Source organism: Suricata suricatta, chromosome 3 (assembly GCF_006229205.1).
Source record: "Suricata suricatta isolate VVHF042 chromosome 3, meerkat_22Aug2017_6uvM2_HiC, whole genome shotgun sequence".
In the NCBI taxonomy this organism is placed as follows: Eukaryota; Metazoa; Chordata; class Mammalia; order Carnivora; family Herpestidae; genus Suricata; species Suricata suricatta.
In genome coordinates, this window is record NC_043702.1 from 7,709,347 (window position 1) to 7,729,668 (window position 20,322).

At 46.3% G+C, this 20,322-nt stretch overlaps 1 protein-coding gene across 1 annotated transcript in view; it reads right to left on the reverse strand.

Moving 5' to 3' along the window:
- The window catches only part of ARMC9 (armadillo repeat containing 9), a 124,438-nt gene that overhangs the window by 31,043 nt on the left and 73,073 nt on the right, over positions 1-20,322 (reverse strand). The window contains exon 18 of the mRNA XM_029932870.1: positions 18,532-18,587. Coding sequence (XP_029788730.1) covers positions 18,532-18,587 — 56 coding nt within the window. The remainder of the gene's footprint in view (positions 1-18,531; positions 18,588-20,322) is intronic.

Here is a 20,322-nt window from a genome sequence, read left to right on the forward strand (position 1 = left end):
GGAGGTGGGTGCACACCCCTAACCCTTCTAGGTGGGGCCAGCTGTGACTCTGGCCAGAAGGGTGAGGCAGAAGTGAGGCCCAGGCACTTCCAAGGCCTCACGAGGCCTGGTGGCTTCCGCCTTCAACCTCCTGAAAGTTGGTGACACTGCGCTGTGAACGTGCCCATCGAGCTCAGGGAGGAGAGGCCACAGAGGACACGCCCTTCTGCCAGTGCCAAGCGTCAGACTGGGAGACCACCTCGGACCTTCCCCCCCAGCTGCTCTCCAGCCAGAAATAGCCCCGAGCCCTGTGGAACCAGCTGAGGACCTGCCCAGCTGACACGGGATCAGGAGCAAAGGCTGTTGCTTTTTTTTTTTTTTTAATGTTTGTTTATTCTTTGAGAGAGAGGGGGAGCATGAACAGGGGAGGGGCAGAGGGAGGGAGACATAGAATCTGAAGCAGGCCCCAAGCTGTCAACACAGAGCCCACGTGGGGCTTGAACCCACAAACCGTGGGATCATGACCTGAGCTGAAGTCAGATGCTTAACCAACTGAGCCACCCAGGCGCCCAAGGCTGTTGCTTTTTTAAGCCACTAAGGTTTGGGGTGCTTTGTATCAGTTAGCAAAGTTTAACTGCTGCGCCCTCAAACATAACCTTGAGCAAATGGGCCAGACTCAGAGCATATCCTACTGTATGATTCCATTTAGCTGTATTTCAAAACCAGAGCCAGAAGCTGGGGGCGGAGGGGCTGGGGTACTGCTAAGATGTGGGTTCTGATGAGCTGGATGGTTCGAAAAGACATGGGCATTTTGTGAAAATTCGCCAAGGCCTGAAGCAGATGCCCCTGCCTGGCTACATTCCCCCGGAGGATTCCCTGCACACCTGTCTGCTGTGAGCACTTAGCCAGTGGATGCCTGTCCACCAGCCTGTGTGGGCCGTGTCGTGCCAGGTGGCGGGGGTGCCCGGGAGGACAAAGCTGAGCTGACACTGTCCTTGCCCTGTTGGCACTTACAGTTAGTTCACTACTGGGGAATAAAAGGCAGTGCGAATAAAGAGCAGCTAAAAAAAGACAAATTAAAAAAAAAAAAAAGAGGGGCACCTGGGTGGCTCAGTCAGTTAGGTGTCTGACTCTTGGTTTTGGCTCAGGTCATGATCATGTTGTGAGTTCGAGCCCTGCACTGGGATCTGGACGGATAGTGCAGAGCCTGTTGGGATGCTCTTCTCTTTGTTCCTTCCCAGCCTGTGCGCTTTCTCGCTCTCCAAATAAATAAACTTAAAAAAAAAAAAGAATCAATTATGAAAGATAGTATCAAAATAAGTGCCATAAAGTAGCACACCCGCACGCCTGGCTGGCTTGTCAGTACAACGTGTGACTCTTGATTTTAGGATTGTAAGTTCGAGCCCCAAGTTGGGTGTAGAGATTACCTAAAAATAAAATCTTAAAAAAAAAAAGCTGCTAAATGAATTGTGTAACTAATTCTCTGTAGTGTGGCTACCACAGGACTCTCACTTTGCTTCTGTTTTTTTTTTTTCTATTTCGAGTAAGCTCGCTCAGCATTTCCTGTCAGAGACTTGACAGGCATCTATTTGACAGCTCTTAGCTGCAGATCATGGAGATGAGCCCATGCCCAGCGAGGGCTTAAAGACCATAAGTTCCATAGTTCTTGTCATCTTACAAAATTTACAAGTCTTGCCTTGCTCATTGTGCTCACTAGAACAGAAAATTGCTTCTATGTTTTACATAGCAGATGTATTCAAAAAAATTTTTTATTTCAGGTTAAAAAAATTTTTTTAATTTTAATGTTTTTATTTTTTTTTTGAGAGACAGAGAGAGACAGCATGAGCAGGGGAGGGTCAGAGAGAGAGGAGTCACAGAATTTGAAGCAGGCTCCAGGCTCTGAGCTAACTGTCAGCACAGAGACCAACGTGGGGCTTGAACCCACAAACTGTGAGATCATGACCTGAGCCGAAGCTGGACGCTTAACTGACTGAGCCACCCTGATTTCAAGTTTTTATTTAAGTTCTAGTTAGTCAACATTTCAGTATTTTATATAACATATGTAGTAGATGGAATTTAGATATAAATGGGCTCAACTGGAGTCAAAGAGGCCCTGAGCCCTACAGCCAGGGGCAGTGACACAGGCGAGGGGCCTCAGTGACCACCCGAGCAGAGTTCTGAGGCGGGAAGCAATGGCGGGTCATGCGCCAGTTCTTCTCCAGTCATATTCCCAGACCCAAGACACTAAGCGTTTTTTCTTTCTTTTTTTTTTAAGTAGCCTCCAGCCAGGCTCCCCTAAAACACTATTTCTAGGGGCCTTGGATTTCAGCTCAGATCATGATCTCATGAACCGTGAGATCAAGCCCAGCGGTAGGCTCTGTTGATAGCGTGGAGCCTGCTTGGTATTCTATCTCTCTGTCTCTGCCCTTCCCTCCCTTGCTCTCTATATCGCCTTCAAAATAAATAAAGATAAACTTAAAAACTTCTGTGATCACGTGAAAGAGACGTGCACGGTTTCATTATTTTGAAAAATTAGATAAGAGAGTGAGCCCTGGTTGATCTTTCCTGCATCTGTTTCCATGGCAACAGATGTCAGACAAATAGGGTTTGCCAGAGCCTCAGAAGCATGAGGTGTCTCGGAGCCCTCACCTTGTTTTGAGCCTTCTGATGTCTATTTCCATAGAAACCGGAGTGGAAATGAGGGCAGCAGCCATGAGTCAGCCTGCTGGGTGGTTGATCCCAGCCAAGGTCTGAGAGCACAGGAGCCGTGTTAGGGAAGTAAACGAATTTAGAACCAGAAAAAAAAGCAAAAGCCTTAATTGGGAAACACTGGTTTCTTTATAGACTTGGTTAAATAATGGAAAGGTCCAGCACGTAACAGACACGGACAGACATTTCTTGGCTAATTAGGTGGCAGGGGATGACAAGCACATCTGCACCAGGCCAAGCGCGCAGCCACAGCAGGCGATCCATCAGAGACGATGCCCGGCATAGCCGCTTGCTATTGGCTCCTTGGACACGAACGGCTTCAGGTGGTGGAACCGTCTTACAGGTTATATAGGAAGGTGGCAGGAGAGAAGGAGGTCATGGCCCAAGCACTCAACAGTAAGTCTCTGGAATGCAAGGTCATGAGGGAAGCCTGGGTAGGAACCGACTGGCTTTTTGTTCAAGCTACATCATTGTAGGCACTTGTCCGTTTATCTATTTAAAAAATGTTTGTTTATTTTCAGAGAGAGAGAGCGCAAGAGCGTGTGCACAAGCAGGGGACGGGCAGAGGGAGAGAGAGAGGGACAGAATCCCACCAGGCTCCATGCTCCTGATGCAGGGCTCGATCTCATGACCACAACCTGAGTAGATATCAAGAGTCGGACATTAACTGACTGAGCCACCCAGGCGCCCCTGTGCCTCCTCATGTCAAATCCAGTTTTACCCTGCACGGGACACGCGCTGTTAAGACATCACCACCCTCCCAAGGTCACCCCAGTCTTCGGTTCTAATGGCACACCCTGGTAGTTGGCACTCGTGAGGGTTCTGTCTGCAGGACTCCCTGCACGTCCTGCCGTTGGCCAGCTTAGCGTCAGTCCCCACCCAAGCCCAGAGCGTGCAGCCTCAGTGAGGTGGGGCATGCAGGCGGTCCATGGGCGTGGGTCCAAACCTCGCTTCAGCTAGTTACTGCCCACGTAACCTTGAGCAAGTTCCTGAATCTCTCTAAGCTTTGGTTTTTTCACCCAGTACCCAGTGCTGGTAACAGAGCCTCCGACAGCAGGAGTGTGAGGAATAAACGGAAAACAGCTAGTAAAGCTCTTGGCCCAGTCCCGCACACAGTAACTGCTCAGAAAACACTGCCTGTCGAGTAGTTCTAAGCTTTATGGATCTCCGGTTAACATGAACACTGATGCCAGATTAATCTTCCTGGGGCACAGCTCTGCTCACACTCACCCCCATCCCCTGGGCATACAATTCAGCGGCTCTCCAATTTTGGCATCTGGCCACACAGCACTATCTCCCACCTCCTGTCGGCACAGCCCATGCTGAGGCCAAAGTGAACCATCCTCGGCTGGGTGGAGCCCACGCTCTGGGCTCACGGCACTCCTTGGCCTGATGCCCAGCTCTCTGCGACGGAGCTCTGGGCCCTAATGGCTCTAGCACCTCTCTCATTTGTTAAGTTTCTTCCTCTGGCTTTTAAATAACAGTTTCTTTCAAAAGACTCTGGCCTTTATCAGTTGGGGTCAATACGAAGAGGATCAGGGTGAATCTATAACCAGACAGGATGATGGCGGGAATTGGCCCGGCCCTGGAGTACGGGTGGCAGCAATGGTGGGCTGAAGGCCGTGGTTAATGTGGAGGCCCCTGGGGCTCCTTCACACCGCGGGGAGTCCATTTCAGCGAGAAGAGGGAGGATGAGGCTAGAAGCCAATTCCCAGAGAGGGCGGAAAACTCAATCAGGAGCACATCTTTCAAAGGCAAGCTGACCAATCCCGAGCCCACATCCCCAACCGTCCCCTGTTATCAGGCTCTCACACTCGGGGCATGATCCACCTGCCCCAACGACCCCAGGGCCGCGTGCCCACAACCAGGCACAGCCCCTCAGTGCCAGAGCCCAGTGAAAGTATTCAAACTAGCTGATCCTGAACCTGCTTACCGGGACTCGCTCATTCCTTCCTGCAGAAACCACAACAAATGCTCTTGGCTACATTTCCCTACCCTCCCTCTGCCTCATGACTGACCCTGGGGTTTCCCTGCGTAGCGCCCCCAGGATGTGGCGAGAACTGTAACAAACTATGTTTTCAAAGGCACTTGTCTTCTGATGTCTTAGCCTTACTGAACCTCAGATTTTCTATAAATACACCGTATTTTAAAACACCTGAGGCCATAGCCTTATCTAGGGCCCCTCGGTGGTACTCCCGCTGCCACCAGAGCCAGAGACAGAATACCAAGTGCAGAAATGACAGTACATGTGGCTCTCCACGGCCAGGCATGGTGGGTCTGGAGCTGGCGCCGGAGGGGATACTGGTGACGATGACGGTCATCATCATCATGCCAATAACAACGAGAGCTAACATTCAGCCAAGGGCTCACTAACGGTGCCCCAGAAACCACAAAAAGTGATTTGATGCTAACTACCCCTCAGCGATGCCAGAACGTGCAGGGAAGTTATTAAGGGTACTGATACAGCTCTATTTCCTACCCCCTTTTTTTGGATACTGCTGTTTCTACCCAGGGCCTTGTTTTGGTGAAATGCTTCTAAAGAGAGTATCATACTGAGTTCTATGTTGAAAATGACATGAATTTGTATTTTATAAGACCAAGACCCAGTTTTCTGCTTTCTGCATTGATGCTGCTGGGAATAAGATTTTCAAAAGAGAAAAAGCCTAGCCCTTCTGTGTCACAGTCAATCACGTGAGATGGTCACCGGGTCTGAGCTCACTGCAGCCACCTGGGGGCCAGGCACACCTGCCATCTCCCTTCTCCTACCTGACCAGCCTCATTGCCTCCGGAGAAACACGCGGGTATCACTGGGCCAGGTGGATGGGGTGGGGGCAGAAGAACTGAGAGGGCAAAATAAAAACAAAACTAATTCCAGCCCTTAGGAGAAGATGAAGAAACTTCCTTATCCATTTTACAAAGTCAGTGTCAATTGTAAATTTTTTAAATGTTTATTTGTTTTTGAGAGAGAGAGAGAGAGAGAGAGACAGAGTGTGAGTTGGAGAGGGGCAGAGAGAGAGGGAAACACAGAATCCAAAGCAGGCTCCAGGCTCTGAGCTGTCAGCACAGAGCCCGACGTGGGGCTTGAACCCACAAACCATGAGATCATGACGTGAGCTAAAGTCGGACGCTTAACCGACTGAGCCTCCCAGAACCCCCCTTTCATTACACGGCTAACTCAAACTCACAAAGATTGTACAAAACAAAACAGTAAACTTGTGGTTCTCAAAGTGTGGTCTGGAGAAACTTTGGAGACCTTAAGATCTCAGGGGGTTCATAGTATAAACTATGTTCACAATTACAATATACTTTTATATAATTTATAAAATATAAAATAATATATAATTATTTCAATAGTAATAATACTTGCCTTTTTTTACTTTCATTCTCTTACGATACAGTGAAGTTTTCTAGAGCTACATCATACGTGATGACATTGCTCTGATAGCTAACAGAATGTATGCTTGGGTATTCTTGTACTTTCTAGAAACTTCTAAGGTTCAGGGTATAAATATGTGCTCAGTTCTTCTCTTGTGCTTTCATTAGCTATCTTGCTCACATCTACTATAACTGATAGAACTTCATTACCATTCGGTACAACATTATTTTGAAGTCAAATCTCTCCTTGCTCTTAGGTGGAAACAGGCTACAAGCAGACTTATTGTTTTATATTGGAATAGTATTTTTATAATTTTTTCAAGAACTTTTCTAATTTTTAAGATTTTTGTTAAAGCTGCTATTTTAAAATTTAAGATTTATTTATTCTAAAATAAAAGAAAATTTGTTTGTACAGTGTTTTTTTCTTATATTTTTAAGGATGGATCATTGGCTTAAAAAGGGAGACTGGAGGCCCCAGTTTCTCAACCCACAGCTGCACCATTTATATGAAAAGATGCTGAGAAAAAGGAAATGGACTTATCAAGAAGTTCTCTGACTCATGGAAGGGAGGGATCTATTCCAAAGAAGCTGAACGGACTTCAAATAAAAAACAGAATTACATGGAAGCTGCCTTTCCCTCAGTTTTGTAGACGTCAACAGATTGCCTGACCATGTCTTATGAAACAAAACAAAGTTGGGTAATATAATGACAGTCAGGTATAGTTGAGGTATAATGGATTTGAATATTTTAAACATAGATGTGATGACTTTTTTAAAAATCAAAAATTCAAAATTTGTCTTAACTTTTTTTCAAGCTAGAAATTAAAGGGGTGCCTGGCTGGCTCAGTCGGTTAGGCGTCCGGCTTTGGCTCAGGTCATAATCTCATGGTTCGTGGGTTCGAGCCCCACGTCAGGCTCTGTGCTGACAGCTAGCTCAGAGCCTGGAGCCTGCTTCGGATTCTGTGTCTCCCTCTCTCTCTGACCCTCCTCTGCTCGTGCTGTCTCTCTCTGTCTCTCAAAAAAAAAACCCCTAGGAAATTAAAAAGCCACTGAAGCTGTGTGCTGGGTATATAGGAACTCTGTATTATTTTTTTCTGTGCATTTAAACTACGCCCCCCCCAATTATTTAAAAAAAAACAAACAGCAAAGTCACTGAAGAACAATGAAGAGTAATTATTGTCTCCGTTGAAGAAACACGCTTGGAAGAGTTTACACTGCTGAATGGAAAGTTCACAAAAGAAATTACGGTATGCTGCTTTCTGATGAAACAGAAGCCCGTCGAATCCAAGATTAAGCTGCAGACACGAACGCTGTGTTAGTTGATGTCTCATCCACAGAAGTATGCCTGGACTTGCTATTTCACTTATATTCGTCCAGTATCAACAGTAACCTGTCATCAAACACTTTTGCTTAGAGATCTTTTTGTTTGACAATAAACACAAGTGTTGCCAGATGAAATATTTAATGTATTGATTTTCCTGCTTTATTCTAGGACAACTGTGCTAACATTTGCACTTGACGGGACAGACGCAACAGAGGGAAAACCACTGGTGCCTTAATTAGGCAGTGTTGCCAGACTCGAGAAGCACCGAGGGTTAATAGGCAGGTGAATAGATGGATAGATAGGTAGATGGATGCGTAGACCGACAGACAGAAAAATTAGAGATCAATGACAGAAAGATGTTAGCGTTTCACTGAAGAATGTCCTTGATGAAGCAGCAAAAATTTGATTGACGTCTCGACTTTAGCGGACTTTCTAACATTCTGTGTAACAAAATGGGATGTGCGTAATGTTATCTTGCAAAACATTTGTGAGATTCTCTGAGCTGCAAGCCTACCTAGGTAATTTTTTTTTCTTTAAGGAACACCATTTTTACTTGAAAGAATGATAGACAAACTATGGTTTTTCAGACTTGGGCGTTGGCATGCATTTTTCCAAAGGTTAATGCGGTGAGCCTGTTACTTCAGGAAAACAACTGTTAGTATCTAGTAATAATAAAATTTGAACTCTCAAGAGAAAACAAACATTTTTAAAAAGTTGCTCATGCTACTGTGAGCTTAATAGCTTCCCTAATACCTAAAGACTTTTCTTTTCTTTTCTTTATTTATTTCTGAGAGACAGAGAGAGACAGAGCACAAGTAGGGGAGGGGCACAGAGAGAATGAGACACAGAATCTGAAGCAGGCTCCAGGCTCTGAGCTGTCAGCACAGAGCCCAATGCGGGGCTTGAACTCACAAATCGTGAGATCATGACCTGAGCCGAAGTCAGATGTTTAACTGACTGAGCCCCCCAGGCAGCCCTCTAAAGACTTCTCTGATGAGATCAGAGGCAAAATAAGTAATGCAGTTTCTGGATGTTTTGCAATGAAATAAGGCCACACTTGGAAGAACTGCAAAACTGAAAAACCATTATTTTCCAAATGGTCAATGCATGAAAATACAAAATCATGCATGGGCATAAATTAGGCAGGCTGGCAGCAGGAATTGTGATGTAAGAACTCCCAACAATCCATTTGTCCACAAAAGCAAGGAAAACACTGGCAAAAACTGTCCAAATTTTTCAGAACTGTGGAAATTAACCCATGTCTTATGACCATCTGAGGGATGCTTGCTCAAGAAACAAACAAACAAACAAACAAAGGCTAATTGTCAGTAAGAATAGCAAGTGTTGTGGCACTTACACCTCCCTACTCCCCTCTCTCTCCAGCTCCTTGAAACCCCCCAGCCCTGCAATCCGGTGAAACCGGCAGCCAAGCAGTCACCGGAGGGGAGCGGACGGGCTTCGAGCCCCCCAGAAGCCCCATTCCAAGAGCACTGTCATTCTGTGACCTGTCTGGTGAGTCCGTGGGAACACCTCTCACAGCGCTTATCTTTATTTGATCTGAGAGCTTGCTCAGTGTCAACAGCCTTGTCCTCAAGGGGTTGTTGAAAACACACTCGTAAATGGCCAAAGAAGGAATCACAAGGAGAAGTAGAGAATATTTTGAGGTAACTTGAAATGAAAACATAACTTTCCAAAACTTACAGGACACGCCAGAATCAGTACTCCGAGGGAAGTGTATTGTGTATATATATATACACACACACATACTTTACATTGGTTGAGGGAGTGCCAGACGGCCCACGCTAGGTGAGCTGGGCATGGACCTCTGTCAGAGCACACTAAGTTTTTGTTTAAATTCCAGGTAGTTAACATGCAGTGTCATATTAGTTTCAGGAACACAATATAGTGATTCAACACTTTCGTACATCACCTGGTGCTCATCACAAGTGCCCTCCTAAATTCCCATTACCTATTTCCCCCATCCCCACACATCCTTCTAGAACCATTAGTTTTTTCTCTTTACTTAAGAGTCTGGATTTTTCAAACTTTTAAAGATTTTACTTTATTTTGTAAAAAGATTTTATATTATGTAATCTATATACCCAACATGGGGCTTAAACTCACAACCCTGAGATCAAGAGTCACATGCTCTACCAACTGAGGCAGCTAGGCGACCCAAGAGTCTGTTTCTTGGTTTACCTCTCTCTCTTCTTCCTCCCTTTGTTTGTTTGCTTTGTTTCTTAAATTCTCTGACTTATTTTGCTTAGCATTATACTCTTAGGTATCCATGTCATTGCAAATGGCAAGATTTCACTCTTTTTTGTTTTATAAAATTTTTTTAAGTTTATTTATTTTTGAGAGAGAGACAGAGAGAGTAAGTAGGGGAGAGGGAGAGAGAGGGAAAGAGAGAATCCCAAGCAGGCTCTGTGCTGATAGACATGGGGCTTGCACCCACAAAATGAGATCATGACCTTAGCTGAAACCAAGAGTCGGACGCTTAACCGACTGAGCCACCCAGGCGCCCCAAGATTTCACTCTTTTTTTTATGGCTGAATAATATTCCTGTGTGTGTGTGAGTGAGTATGTGTATCACATCTTTATCCATTCATCAACTGGTGGAAACTTGGGGTGCTTCCATAGTTTGGCTTCAGTAAATAATGCTGCAGTAAACACAGGGGTGTGTGTATCCCTTTGAATTAGCGTTCTTGTATTCTTTGGGTAAATACCCAGGACTGTAATTGCTGGATTGTAGGGTATTCTATTTTTAATTTTTTCAGAATCTCCATACTGTTTTCCACAGTGGCTGTACCACTTTGCAATCTCACCAACAAGGCAAACCCACCACATCCTTGCCAACTATACTGATATATATTTAACGTATGTATTTAATGCCTACATTAGAAACAAAGAAGGTTTTCAAATCAATAACCTAACTTTACACCTTAAGGAAATAGAAAAAGAAAAGCAGAAGGAAGGAGGTTAGTGCAGAGATATATGGAATAGAGAATATAAAAAGAATAGAGAAAAATTAATAAAATGAAAAGTTGGTTTTTGGAGAGACCAGCAGAACTGACGAACCTTTAGCTAGACTGATGGTCTTAGTCAGCTTGGCTGCCGGAGCAAACCACCACCGACTGGGGAGCTGAACCAACAGAAGCGATTTCTCACAGCTCTGGAGGCTGGGAAGTCCAAGACCACGGCATGTAGGTTGTTTCACTTCCTAATGAGAGGTCTCTGGCCGCAGACAGCCACAACCACCCCCATGGTGGTGACAGGGTTCTGTAGTGTCTCATAAGGGTACTAATCCCACCAGATCAGGGTCCTGCCTCTATGGCTTCCCTTAATCTTAATTACTTCCTTAGAGACCCTGTCTCCAAATACACCCACTCTGGCGGTTGGGGCTTCAACATATGAATGTGAGATGGCACAGTTCAGTCCCCAGCACTGTCCAAGAAAGAGATGAGATTCAAATTACTAAAATCAGGAATGAATGGTGGGACCCTTACAGAAGGAGAGATCCTAAGGAAATACTATGGAAACCTGTACATAAATCAACAAATTAGATGTCTTGGATAGAATGGACAAATTCCTGGAAAGATATACATGATTAAAATTTAAAAATCTGAATAGATAGATCTATAACAAGTAAAGAGATCAAATCAGAAATAAAAAAATCTTCCCGCAACGAAACACCCAGGTCCAGAAGGCCGCACTGGTGAAGCCTAACCGATGTTTAAAGAATTAACAACATCAGCTCTTCCCAGACTCTTCCAAAAATAGATGAGGGAACACGTCCCAGCTCATATTACAAGGTCATTATCACTCTGATATAAAACTAGAAAAAGAGGCGTATATAATTGTTGATCACTATGTCATATGTCTGAAATATAATCTTGTAGATCAACTATACGTCAAGTGAACATTTTTTAAAAACTAGAAAAAGACATCATAAGAGAAGTCAAACTACACTGTGATGTCTATTACAAATATACACAAAAATCCTCAGCAAAATGCTAGCAAACCAAATCCAACAACATATAAAAGGGATTATAAATCATAATGAAGCAGGGTGGTTTAATATATGAAAATCAATGTAATAAATTGTATTAACAGAATGAAAGGGAAAAAAACTTCACATGATCATCTTCACTAATGTGGGAAAAGCATTCAGCAAAAGCCAAGGCTGTAACTCTGAAAAGAAGGGCAGTTTCTCAACCTCGTAACGAGCCTCTACAAGGAGCCCACAGCCAACGCCACGCCGGACGGTGAAAGACAAAAATCTTTCCTCCTAAGATCAGGAAGACGACAGAGGCATCCACACGAACCACATCTATTCAACACCGTACTGGACGCTGTAGGCAGGGTAATTAGGCAAGAAGAGGCTATAAGAGACATCTAGACTAGAAAGGAAGAATTATCTGTATTCACAGAGGACATGGCATTGTGTAACCCATCACAAAACAAAACAAGGAAACAAAAGCTCCTAGAGCTAATAAACGAGTTTAGTAAGGTTTTAGGATACAAGGTCAATACACTAAAATCAGCTGTATTTCTACACGCTAGCAATGAACAATCAGAAAGGAAGATTAACAAAATGCAAAAGAGACTAAGATTTCAACAGAGTAAAAAATGATTTGTTGGTATGGTGTTTGACTTTACATTGCAACTAACCTTTTTTTTGTTTTTAATGTTTTTGTTCATTCTTTTAGAGAGAGAACCCTAGTGGGTGGGGGGAGAGAGAGGAGAGAGAGAGTGTATTAAGCAGGCTGCACGCTCAGTGCAGAACGCAATGCGGCCTCGATGCCACAACCTTGGCATCATGAACTGAGCCAAAATCAAGAGCTGGACACTCGGGGCAGTTGGGTAGCTCAGTTAGTTAAGCATCTGACTCTTGATTTGGGCTCAGGTCAGCCCTGCCTCCGGCTCTGTGCTGATCCCACAGAGCCTGCTTGGGATTCCCTCTCTGTCTCTCTGCCTCTCCGCCATGGGCGTGCATGCTCTCTTGCTCACTCTCTTAAAAAATAAATAAATAAAAAGCATATGGGGAAGCATATGGGGTGCCTGGGTGGCTCAGTCGGTTGAGCGTCCGACTTTGGCTCAGGTCATGATCTCACAGTTTGTAGGTTTGAGCCCCGCGTTGGGTTCTGTGCTGACAGCTCAGAACCTGGAGCCAGCTTCAGATTCTGTGTCTCCCTCTCCTACTCATACTCTGTTTCTCTTTGTCTCAATAATAAATAAACATAAAAAATTTTTAATTAAAAAATATATTTAATAATTAAAATTTAAATGGAGAAATAAAGTCTTAAAAGAAAATCTAGGAGATTAATGTAAAATTTAAGATTCAGAGAAACCTTAGTTGGGACGGAAACCCAGAAGCTGTAAAAGAAAAGTCAATATATATTTCTTCTTAAAAATTTTAAAAGGTTTGAAGTAAATTTATAAAAAATAAGCCAATGAATAAGAGATGCATCATTACATGTTTTGCCATGAAGGTGAAAAAGGGTCAATATCTAATATAGAGAGAATTCACATTTAGTGCCATGGAAAGACAAACAAATTTAAAAAAGAGGAAAGGACACGAATAGGAAATTGCAGCGTGGTAAATCCAAATATCCAATAAAATAAACATAAAAGACACTCAGACCACACAATGGGGATGCAAATTAAGATAAGAACGAGATGGTCCTTTGCCACCAGGGGAATGGCAAAAACAGTGATCAGGCCTATCGCTGGCGGGGACGGAGGGAGGGCTCCTCTCCTGCTCTCTAGTGGAATCTGAGTTGCTACAGCCTTTTTGAAAAACAATCTGGAGAAATCTATTACAATTAAAAACACACATACACTTCAACCCAGCAACAAAAGCCCATGTAAATAAAAGCACCAGTTAAGAAGCATATATTTACAAAGATAAGTACCGCAGCATTGTTTGACAAAGCAAAAATCTGGAAAAACCTACGTCTACGGCATTAAAAAGAACCAATGTGCCCCGCTGGCTGGCCTCGAGCCATTGCCAGAAAACGTCAACGAGAGCAAAGACAACACTGTGTACTTGCACCTATGTGCACACTTGTACGCGTGCTTGTGTCTATGATCGGTGCTCTCGTTCTGTAAAACCAGGGCTGATGAGAGCACACACGGACAGGGGTGCACACACGTATGACACTGCGTGTGTGGATCTCACAGGAACAACATGAAAGCGCGGGCACACACTGATGAGGGTCACGGGCCAGCTTCTGCCACCTCCCCTGGAGGGCGCCTCTCCTGCTTTCCTGACCACAGCTTCTCCTTCCTGTCATCCCAGGCTGGGGAAGTCCTGCCAGGACAGCCATGTCCCAGTATTTTTGCAGTCTTTGGAATTTCTACACCACTTCCCGTTTCTATCGCATTCATGAACCTATAATTATATGTTTATTTTCTATTATTTGTTGTTTACGTGTGTTCATGCATGTCTCACAAGAGACAAAATCGTGCCGTGGTCAACGGCCCGGTCTGGCGAGTCCGACACCCTGGGTTTGATCCCAGGCTCCAACACCGTGGTTGTGTGAACTCGGTATGTGACGTAGTTTCTGTTTTCCCATCTGTGAAATGGGCACAACCACAGCTCCCATCGCGGGGTTTTTGTGAGGCGATGAGCGAATGCATGCACGGCGCCTTGAACGGCTTCCGGCCCCTGGCGACGTCACACCCATAAGCTGTGATGACGGAATCATTACTTTATTATCTCACTTATCCAAATGCTGAAACTCTGGGAGGTACTTTAAGCCCAGAGTCTCTTTGAGATTTGATTTGTATCCCTTCCTCATTATTTCCTAGAACGGTGTTATGTCAAATGTTTGTTGATACATAAGTGACTCTTAGTGTTGGGAAATCGCTAGAGAAGACTGCTGTCACTCCACGGCAGCCAGCAAGTGAATGCCCGGGCTGCTCTCACCTGGCACTTAAGCCTGTTTTGATAAGAGGGGAGACTATTTGTCTTAAAGCCAGTCTCCTCAAACAGCACAAGAAGGCTTTTCTTGTCCACTTATGAGCTAGACACCTCACCTTGAACTGTAATCAGGAAATGAGCCATTTGTGGTGGGGACACAGAATCAGGGTTCCTGACCCCTGTGATTTACCATCAGCTTTTTGGGAACAGAAGACAAATGTTTAATATAAAACCGAACTGTACCAGGGAGCCTGGGTGGCTCGGTCAGTTAAGCTCAGGTCATGATCTCGTGGTCTGTGGGTTTGAGTCCTGCATTGGGCTCTGTGTTGACAGCTCAGAGCCTGGAGCCTGCTTTGGATTGGGTGTCTCCCTCTCTCTCTGCCCCTCTCCCGCTCATGCTCTGTCTCTGCCTGTCTCTCAAAAATGAATAAACATTAAAAATAAAACTAAATTGTATCAGATGACACATTTCTTTGAAGCACCTGGGGAGATGCGTTGAGCCCCCGCATTGTCACGGTCATCTGCCTCTTCCAGTGTATGTGCTTGCCGAGCCCATCTAACGATGGCTTTATTTCTCTGGAGGTTTAAATGGGTCTGGGGGCTTGTGGGCCCAGAGAGCGTCAGAAGCAATTCAGAAAATAATGAAAACGCCTGGTCTTCTGATGCCATCTTTTCTCACGGCTCCTGTCAGGAACGTTCCACCTCTCCCTCTTAGCTGGGTCCTTCCCAGCAGTCTTTTCATCAGCTTAGCTGTCTCCCAAATCAGAACGGAACACAACCGCCCTGCTTACCCGCCCTGCGACTTGCTCTCTTGCTCACAGCCAGGTTCGTGGGAGGAGCCGCATATACTTAGCGGCTCGGTTCTCACCTCCCACCTGCTCCCCAACTGCTCAGCGTGGCTCTTGCCCCGTTAGTCTTCAAGGGTGCTCAGCACCCACCCTCCGCCCTCTGCCCACTGAATCTGGCGCACCCTTTCTCACTTCTCACTTCACAGGGGACTCTGCGGCCCTCCCCGCTGACCAGGACCTCTCTGCCTCCCCCGAATTTCCTCCTCTGGCCTCCAGGTAGTTTCCAGTGTCAACAGAGAGGGCGTACCCCGCCACACCTCTCTGCCAGCCTACTCAGAAGTCCGCACATCATTCATCAGGCTGTGTACTTATGCTTGTTTTCTTTCTGAATTTGAATCATAGGGTTCGCATCACTTTGTGACTTCCTTTTCCTATTTGATGTTATATTCTAGATAGAGGATAAGTCAGAAAAAGCATTCCTAATGCTACCTTTATGACTTTTTTATTTTGGCATATAAATCAGTGCAGGTCGATCACAGAGAACTGTTAGCACATCAGGACAAGCCATCACATTCTTAGAAATCAGAAAGCTCAGATTTGGCAGCTGGGCGTTTCCAGGGCAGCAGGCCCAGCGGCCGGAGTTGCGCGCGGATTTTAACTGGAGGTAAGGTAAACGTAGCATAATTGCCCTTGGCCTCCAGCCCCACCCCAGACAGCCATGTTATCTTTAGAAGCGTTGAGTAGCTCCCTGAAAACACTGGCTCCATTATCTGTGTTTGGGGTTTCAATACGAAATTTAAAAAATTTTACATTGCTAAGCAAGAGGACATTTGACTCAAAGGTCCTGAAAACACTTTTGCCGTCTCCTCCAAAGCTGTCATCTTGGGGGGTAGTAGCCATGTTCCTGCGACAGTGCCCCTTGCTCTAATGATCTCTGGAAATTTTCCGTGAGTCTAAGCATCTTTCACTTTCCTTTTTCTTTCGAATTTAAAAAGTAACACCCACCCTCGGTTTACCAGCTGAGTAAAACACAGAAGGCCGGGGCCTTCCCTGGGTCGCCCTCGCTAACCCTCCGTGGTGCGCTGTCTGCAGGGGTGAAGAGAGAGGGAAAGTCCGAGATCTGTTGCCTGAAGTGTGTTGCAAAAAGTCATGTTCCTGCCCCAGAGGTCAGATCCTTTCCTTACAATTTCCCAAGTCAACGTCTTCTGGAAATTCTAGTTATCACAACAAATATTTTCAAACACTACCCTCTTAAAATAAAAATCTGCACTGGGTAGCCAAAAGTCCAAAAAATGAAAAGATCTCCCCAGGGGCATCTGGCTGGCTCAGTCGGTGGAGCGTGTGACTCTTGATCTCCGGGTTGTGGACCTGAGTTCCATGTTGGATAGAGAGACTACTTAAAAACAAAATCTTAAAAAAAAAAAGATCTGTATATTCCTTAGTTTTTAGTAGATTACAATTGCTTCCATAGGGATATTTTCCAAAGTTGAATTCTCATCATTAACAGAAGAGTTGAACCGAATAAATTTTCTCTTGCAATTCAAAGACCAAGGGCTTAACGCAACACAACAAAACAAAAAATCCAAAGCAAACAAAAAACGCCAAAGACATAACCTAGGAAGAGGACAAACAGATCTGGAGGAGAACTTTTGGACATAATCACAAAAACTCATTGGAATTAAATAATTAAGATATTGACTCAGAATATAATTTACAATAGCACTGACGGGGCAAGGAACAGAGATGGTGTCTCATCACAGTCCCGATAAGGCTGTGTGTCAGGGAGCCGGGTTCTCTCCTGTGGGTGGCAAACTATGGCCGACAGGCCAAGATGCCTGCTTTTGAAAGGCCAGAAGGCTGAGAATGATTTTTAGATCTTTAAATATTTGGAAAAAAAAAAAAGAGAAAAGTTTAATGACCCACAAAAGTCAATGAAAGTCAGATTTTAGTGTCTGTAAATAAATACAATTTTGTGGGGCGAGAGCCACACTCATCCTTTTAGGTACTGACAGCCGCTCTGCATCACAGCGGCAGCTTCGAGGAGCTGAAACAGACCGCATAGCCTCCACAGCCTAAAATATTTACTACTTTCCTCTTTACAGAAAAAATCCACCAATCCCTGTTGCACACCAGATTTTACTGCCATCGACTCTGTGTGACCTTAGGTGGGTCTCCTCCTCTCTCTCGATCCCGCTTTGCAAAGGAAGGGGCCTGGAGAAGGTGCTGGCCAGGCTCCCCGGCCGAGGTCCAGAGCTGCGCGGTCCCGCAAGGCCCGGGGAGCAAGAACGCCCGCTAGCGCCACCTACAGCTCAGGAAGAAACTGGCAGGCGGGCGGCTGCCCGTGGGAAGGACAATCACTGGGCCACCGCGACACAGCCTTCTTGGGTGGAAGGCTCGTAAATGAACTCTCTCCCCCAACTGGTGCCAGCAGTGGACAGAAACCTGACTTGGCAGACCTTTTAAACCGAGAGCCCACAACTCCAAGAAGAAACCTCTCCTGCGGCATTCACTCCGCGGGTAACTGCTCCCCACGAAACGGAAGGAATGCAAACCACGTGTCACCACCGCGGAGAAGGCAGAGTGATGTGCATGTGTTTTCTAGGTCTGAAGGAAGAACAAGGAGCAAGCTCGTCATCTGCAAAGTCCATCTACGCCCAGGAGTCACCATTGTCGATCCGCACTCCAGGAGACGCACCCCGTTCCCTCTGCGCCCTCTCGCTGCAGAGGAGCAGGTAAGCCGACTTTCCACAGCGGGGGAAACCCGTCTCGAAACAGTGCAAATAAGAGCCAAGTGGTTGGTTCTGCCCGCTCTCTACCAAACCTCCCAGCCCAGAGATCCGCACGGCGAGGCTTCTGCGCCCGACGTCCCCAAACACCGGGAAGACTGGGGAGGCTGGCGCCCCTCAAAGCAGAAGACTCGTGGGGAAGAGCTGCTGTCGTCCAGCCTCCGGTAAACCCGAGTGCAGCGGAGCGCGCCCGTGTGCTGGTGGCACAGAGCACCTTAGGGGGGGCCGGGAAGGGTTCTTCAGACATGACCACCCCCAGTCCTCCCGCCTGGAACCCTCCTGTTGGGGGGCGGCAGTCTGGGCCGGTCTTGTGATGTAGAACACGGCAGAAGGGATGCTCTGAGCCAGCTGAGCCTGGAAGAGCACTGGAAGCCTTCACCCCGCCCCCAGCCACCAACTTGCCAGGAACCATGAGCCTGACCGCTGAGCCATTAGAGGCCACAGGAGAGGCCTTGTCGCCTAGGGGGAGTCCAGCAGAGCCTCCCCCCCACCCCGCCCCCAGCCGAGCTTGGCCAAGCTCCAGAGCTGCGAGAACTGATGCCGCAGGGATCAAACCTCCATTTCTGGACCAACTCTTCAAGGCAAGGAAGAGATTCAATAGTTTGGCACAAGTTTTCTATGTGGTGTCGGGAGCCTCCAACTTACTTCATCATCTTCCTCTTCATCATCATCGGATTCAAGAACACCATCCACTTGCTCTTCTGTAAAGAAAAAGATAAATGAATAATGGCAAACACAGTTGGGAGTCTTGGCCAACAAAATCCTTCGGCTGCTGCAGAGACGCGTAAACACGTGAATGAGAATTCGGTTCTATCAGAACGATCGGTTTCCAGTGTCGCTGCAGCCCTGGACCGCGACTGCCCTACACAGTTTAAATCTCTGCCCCATTTGCACCAGAACGCATTGGTGGTGGCCTGAGCGAAGTTAAAAGCCAGCATATGATTTGAGAGGAATTTAGCAAATAGAAATTGAGCTAGTAGTGCTACGATCGTGCTTGATACCATACATGTGTTATTTCCTTCGTCCTTATGAACACTTTGTTGGCTCTTATCCCCATTTTAGAGCAAAGAGCAAATGGAGGCACACAGAGGATAGGAGCTTTGCTGACGGTCACACCCCCATAAGTGCCAGAGCTGAGATTCAACTCAAGTCTGTTTTTCAATGCCATGATTTTCCCACAGAGGCTGGGGTAGCGGCCGTGGCACGTAGGCTCCCGAAGGCTCCAGTGGTTCACGGCTAGATCTTAAAAAGAGTTTATAAAGGAGGGATAACAGCAAAATGGAGCTCGAGAAAGAATGAGGCTCTGTTTCTTCATCTGTGAAATGGGTATCAGACCATCTACTTCGTAGGGCTGTTGGGGGGACTTTACAACACACCAGAACTAAACCACCTGGCCCAGGGTCAAGTACATAGGTGGGTATTACAGAGAAGTTCGGTAACTTTCTCCTCCACGAAGCCTTCCCTGACCCCTCACTGAGCAGTCACCTCTCTTTCTGCTGAACACACTCAGCATTTTCTCTAGACAGCATTCTATTCAAGAGTGGTACTAGAGAGTGCTGTACCAGATAGCAGCCTGATGGCACTTGCCATTTGGGAGGATCAGTGTTCGTCATGTAGGAAGGGCTATGGACCTGTCTGGGCATCGCACTGAATCATGAGTCCCTGGGAACAGAGCACCCGGCTAACTCATCCCTCTATCCCTTCTGCCTCTTCCTTACGATCACTCGTTTCCTGAACGAATGACATGAAAGTAAAGAGAGCCCGAAAGAAGGAGAGGAAGTCAGATAGGAAGTAGGAGGAAAGGAGCCAAAGGCTATTCTCGACTGCTCAGCACCTCAAAACCATTTCCTAGAAGGGAATATGTAGACACCCCCGGACACCCACTGTCCTCTACACAACCCTCATTCTAAAGGGAAGGACTCCACTGACTTGGCTGGACCAGGGCCAGCGGAACACCGACTTCTGTCTCCACTGCAGGGGGCTTGTCGCCTCCATGCCCATCACGGCCCCACCGCTGTCACGGAACACTATTAGGTCAAGAAAACGATTTTGCAGATGCGGAAATGATCTATTCTGCATTTGAGCTGAAGCTCCGTCACCTAACTCGCGTCCCCTCCCAGCGCACGTGGAGCTCTGCTCCGTTCCACCTGCAGTAAACGCCCAGCAAGCAGGTGGCTTCCAGAATGGGGTTGCTGCTGGATCCATTGACGGTAGACCTTTCATTTTCCAATATGGAAATGCCCCTTCCCACTTTGTAAAAATGAATCTTACACGTTACGTGGGGCCACAGGCTGGTCCAGCCAGCCCGCTCCCCTGAGCCTACCGGCTCAGCCTCCTCCTATTGCCCAGAACAACCCAGTCCTGGGAACTTCAGTACCTTAGAAACCTCAGCTCCTCCTCTCGGGGGTGACGGGGACATCAGTCCTGCTTCCCACG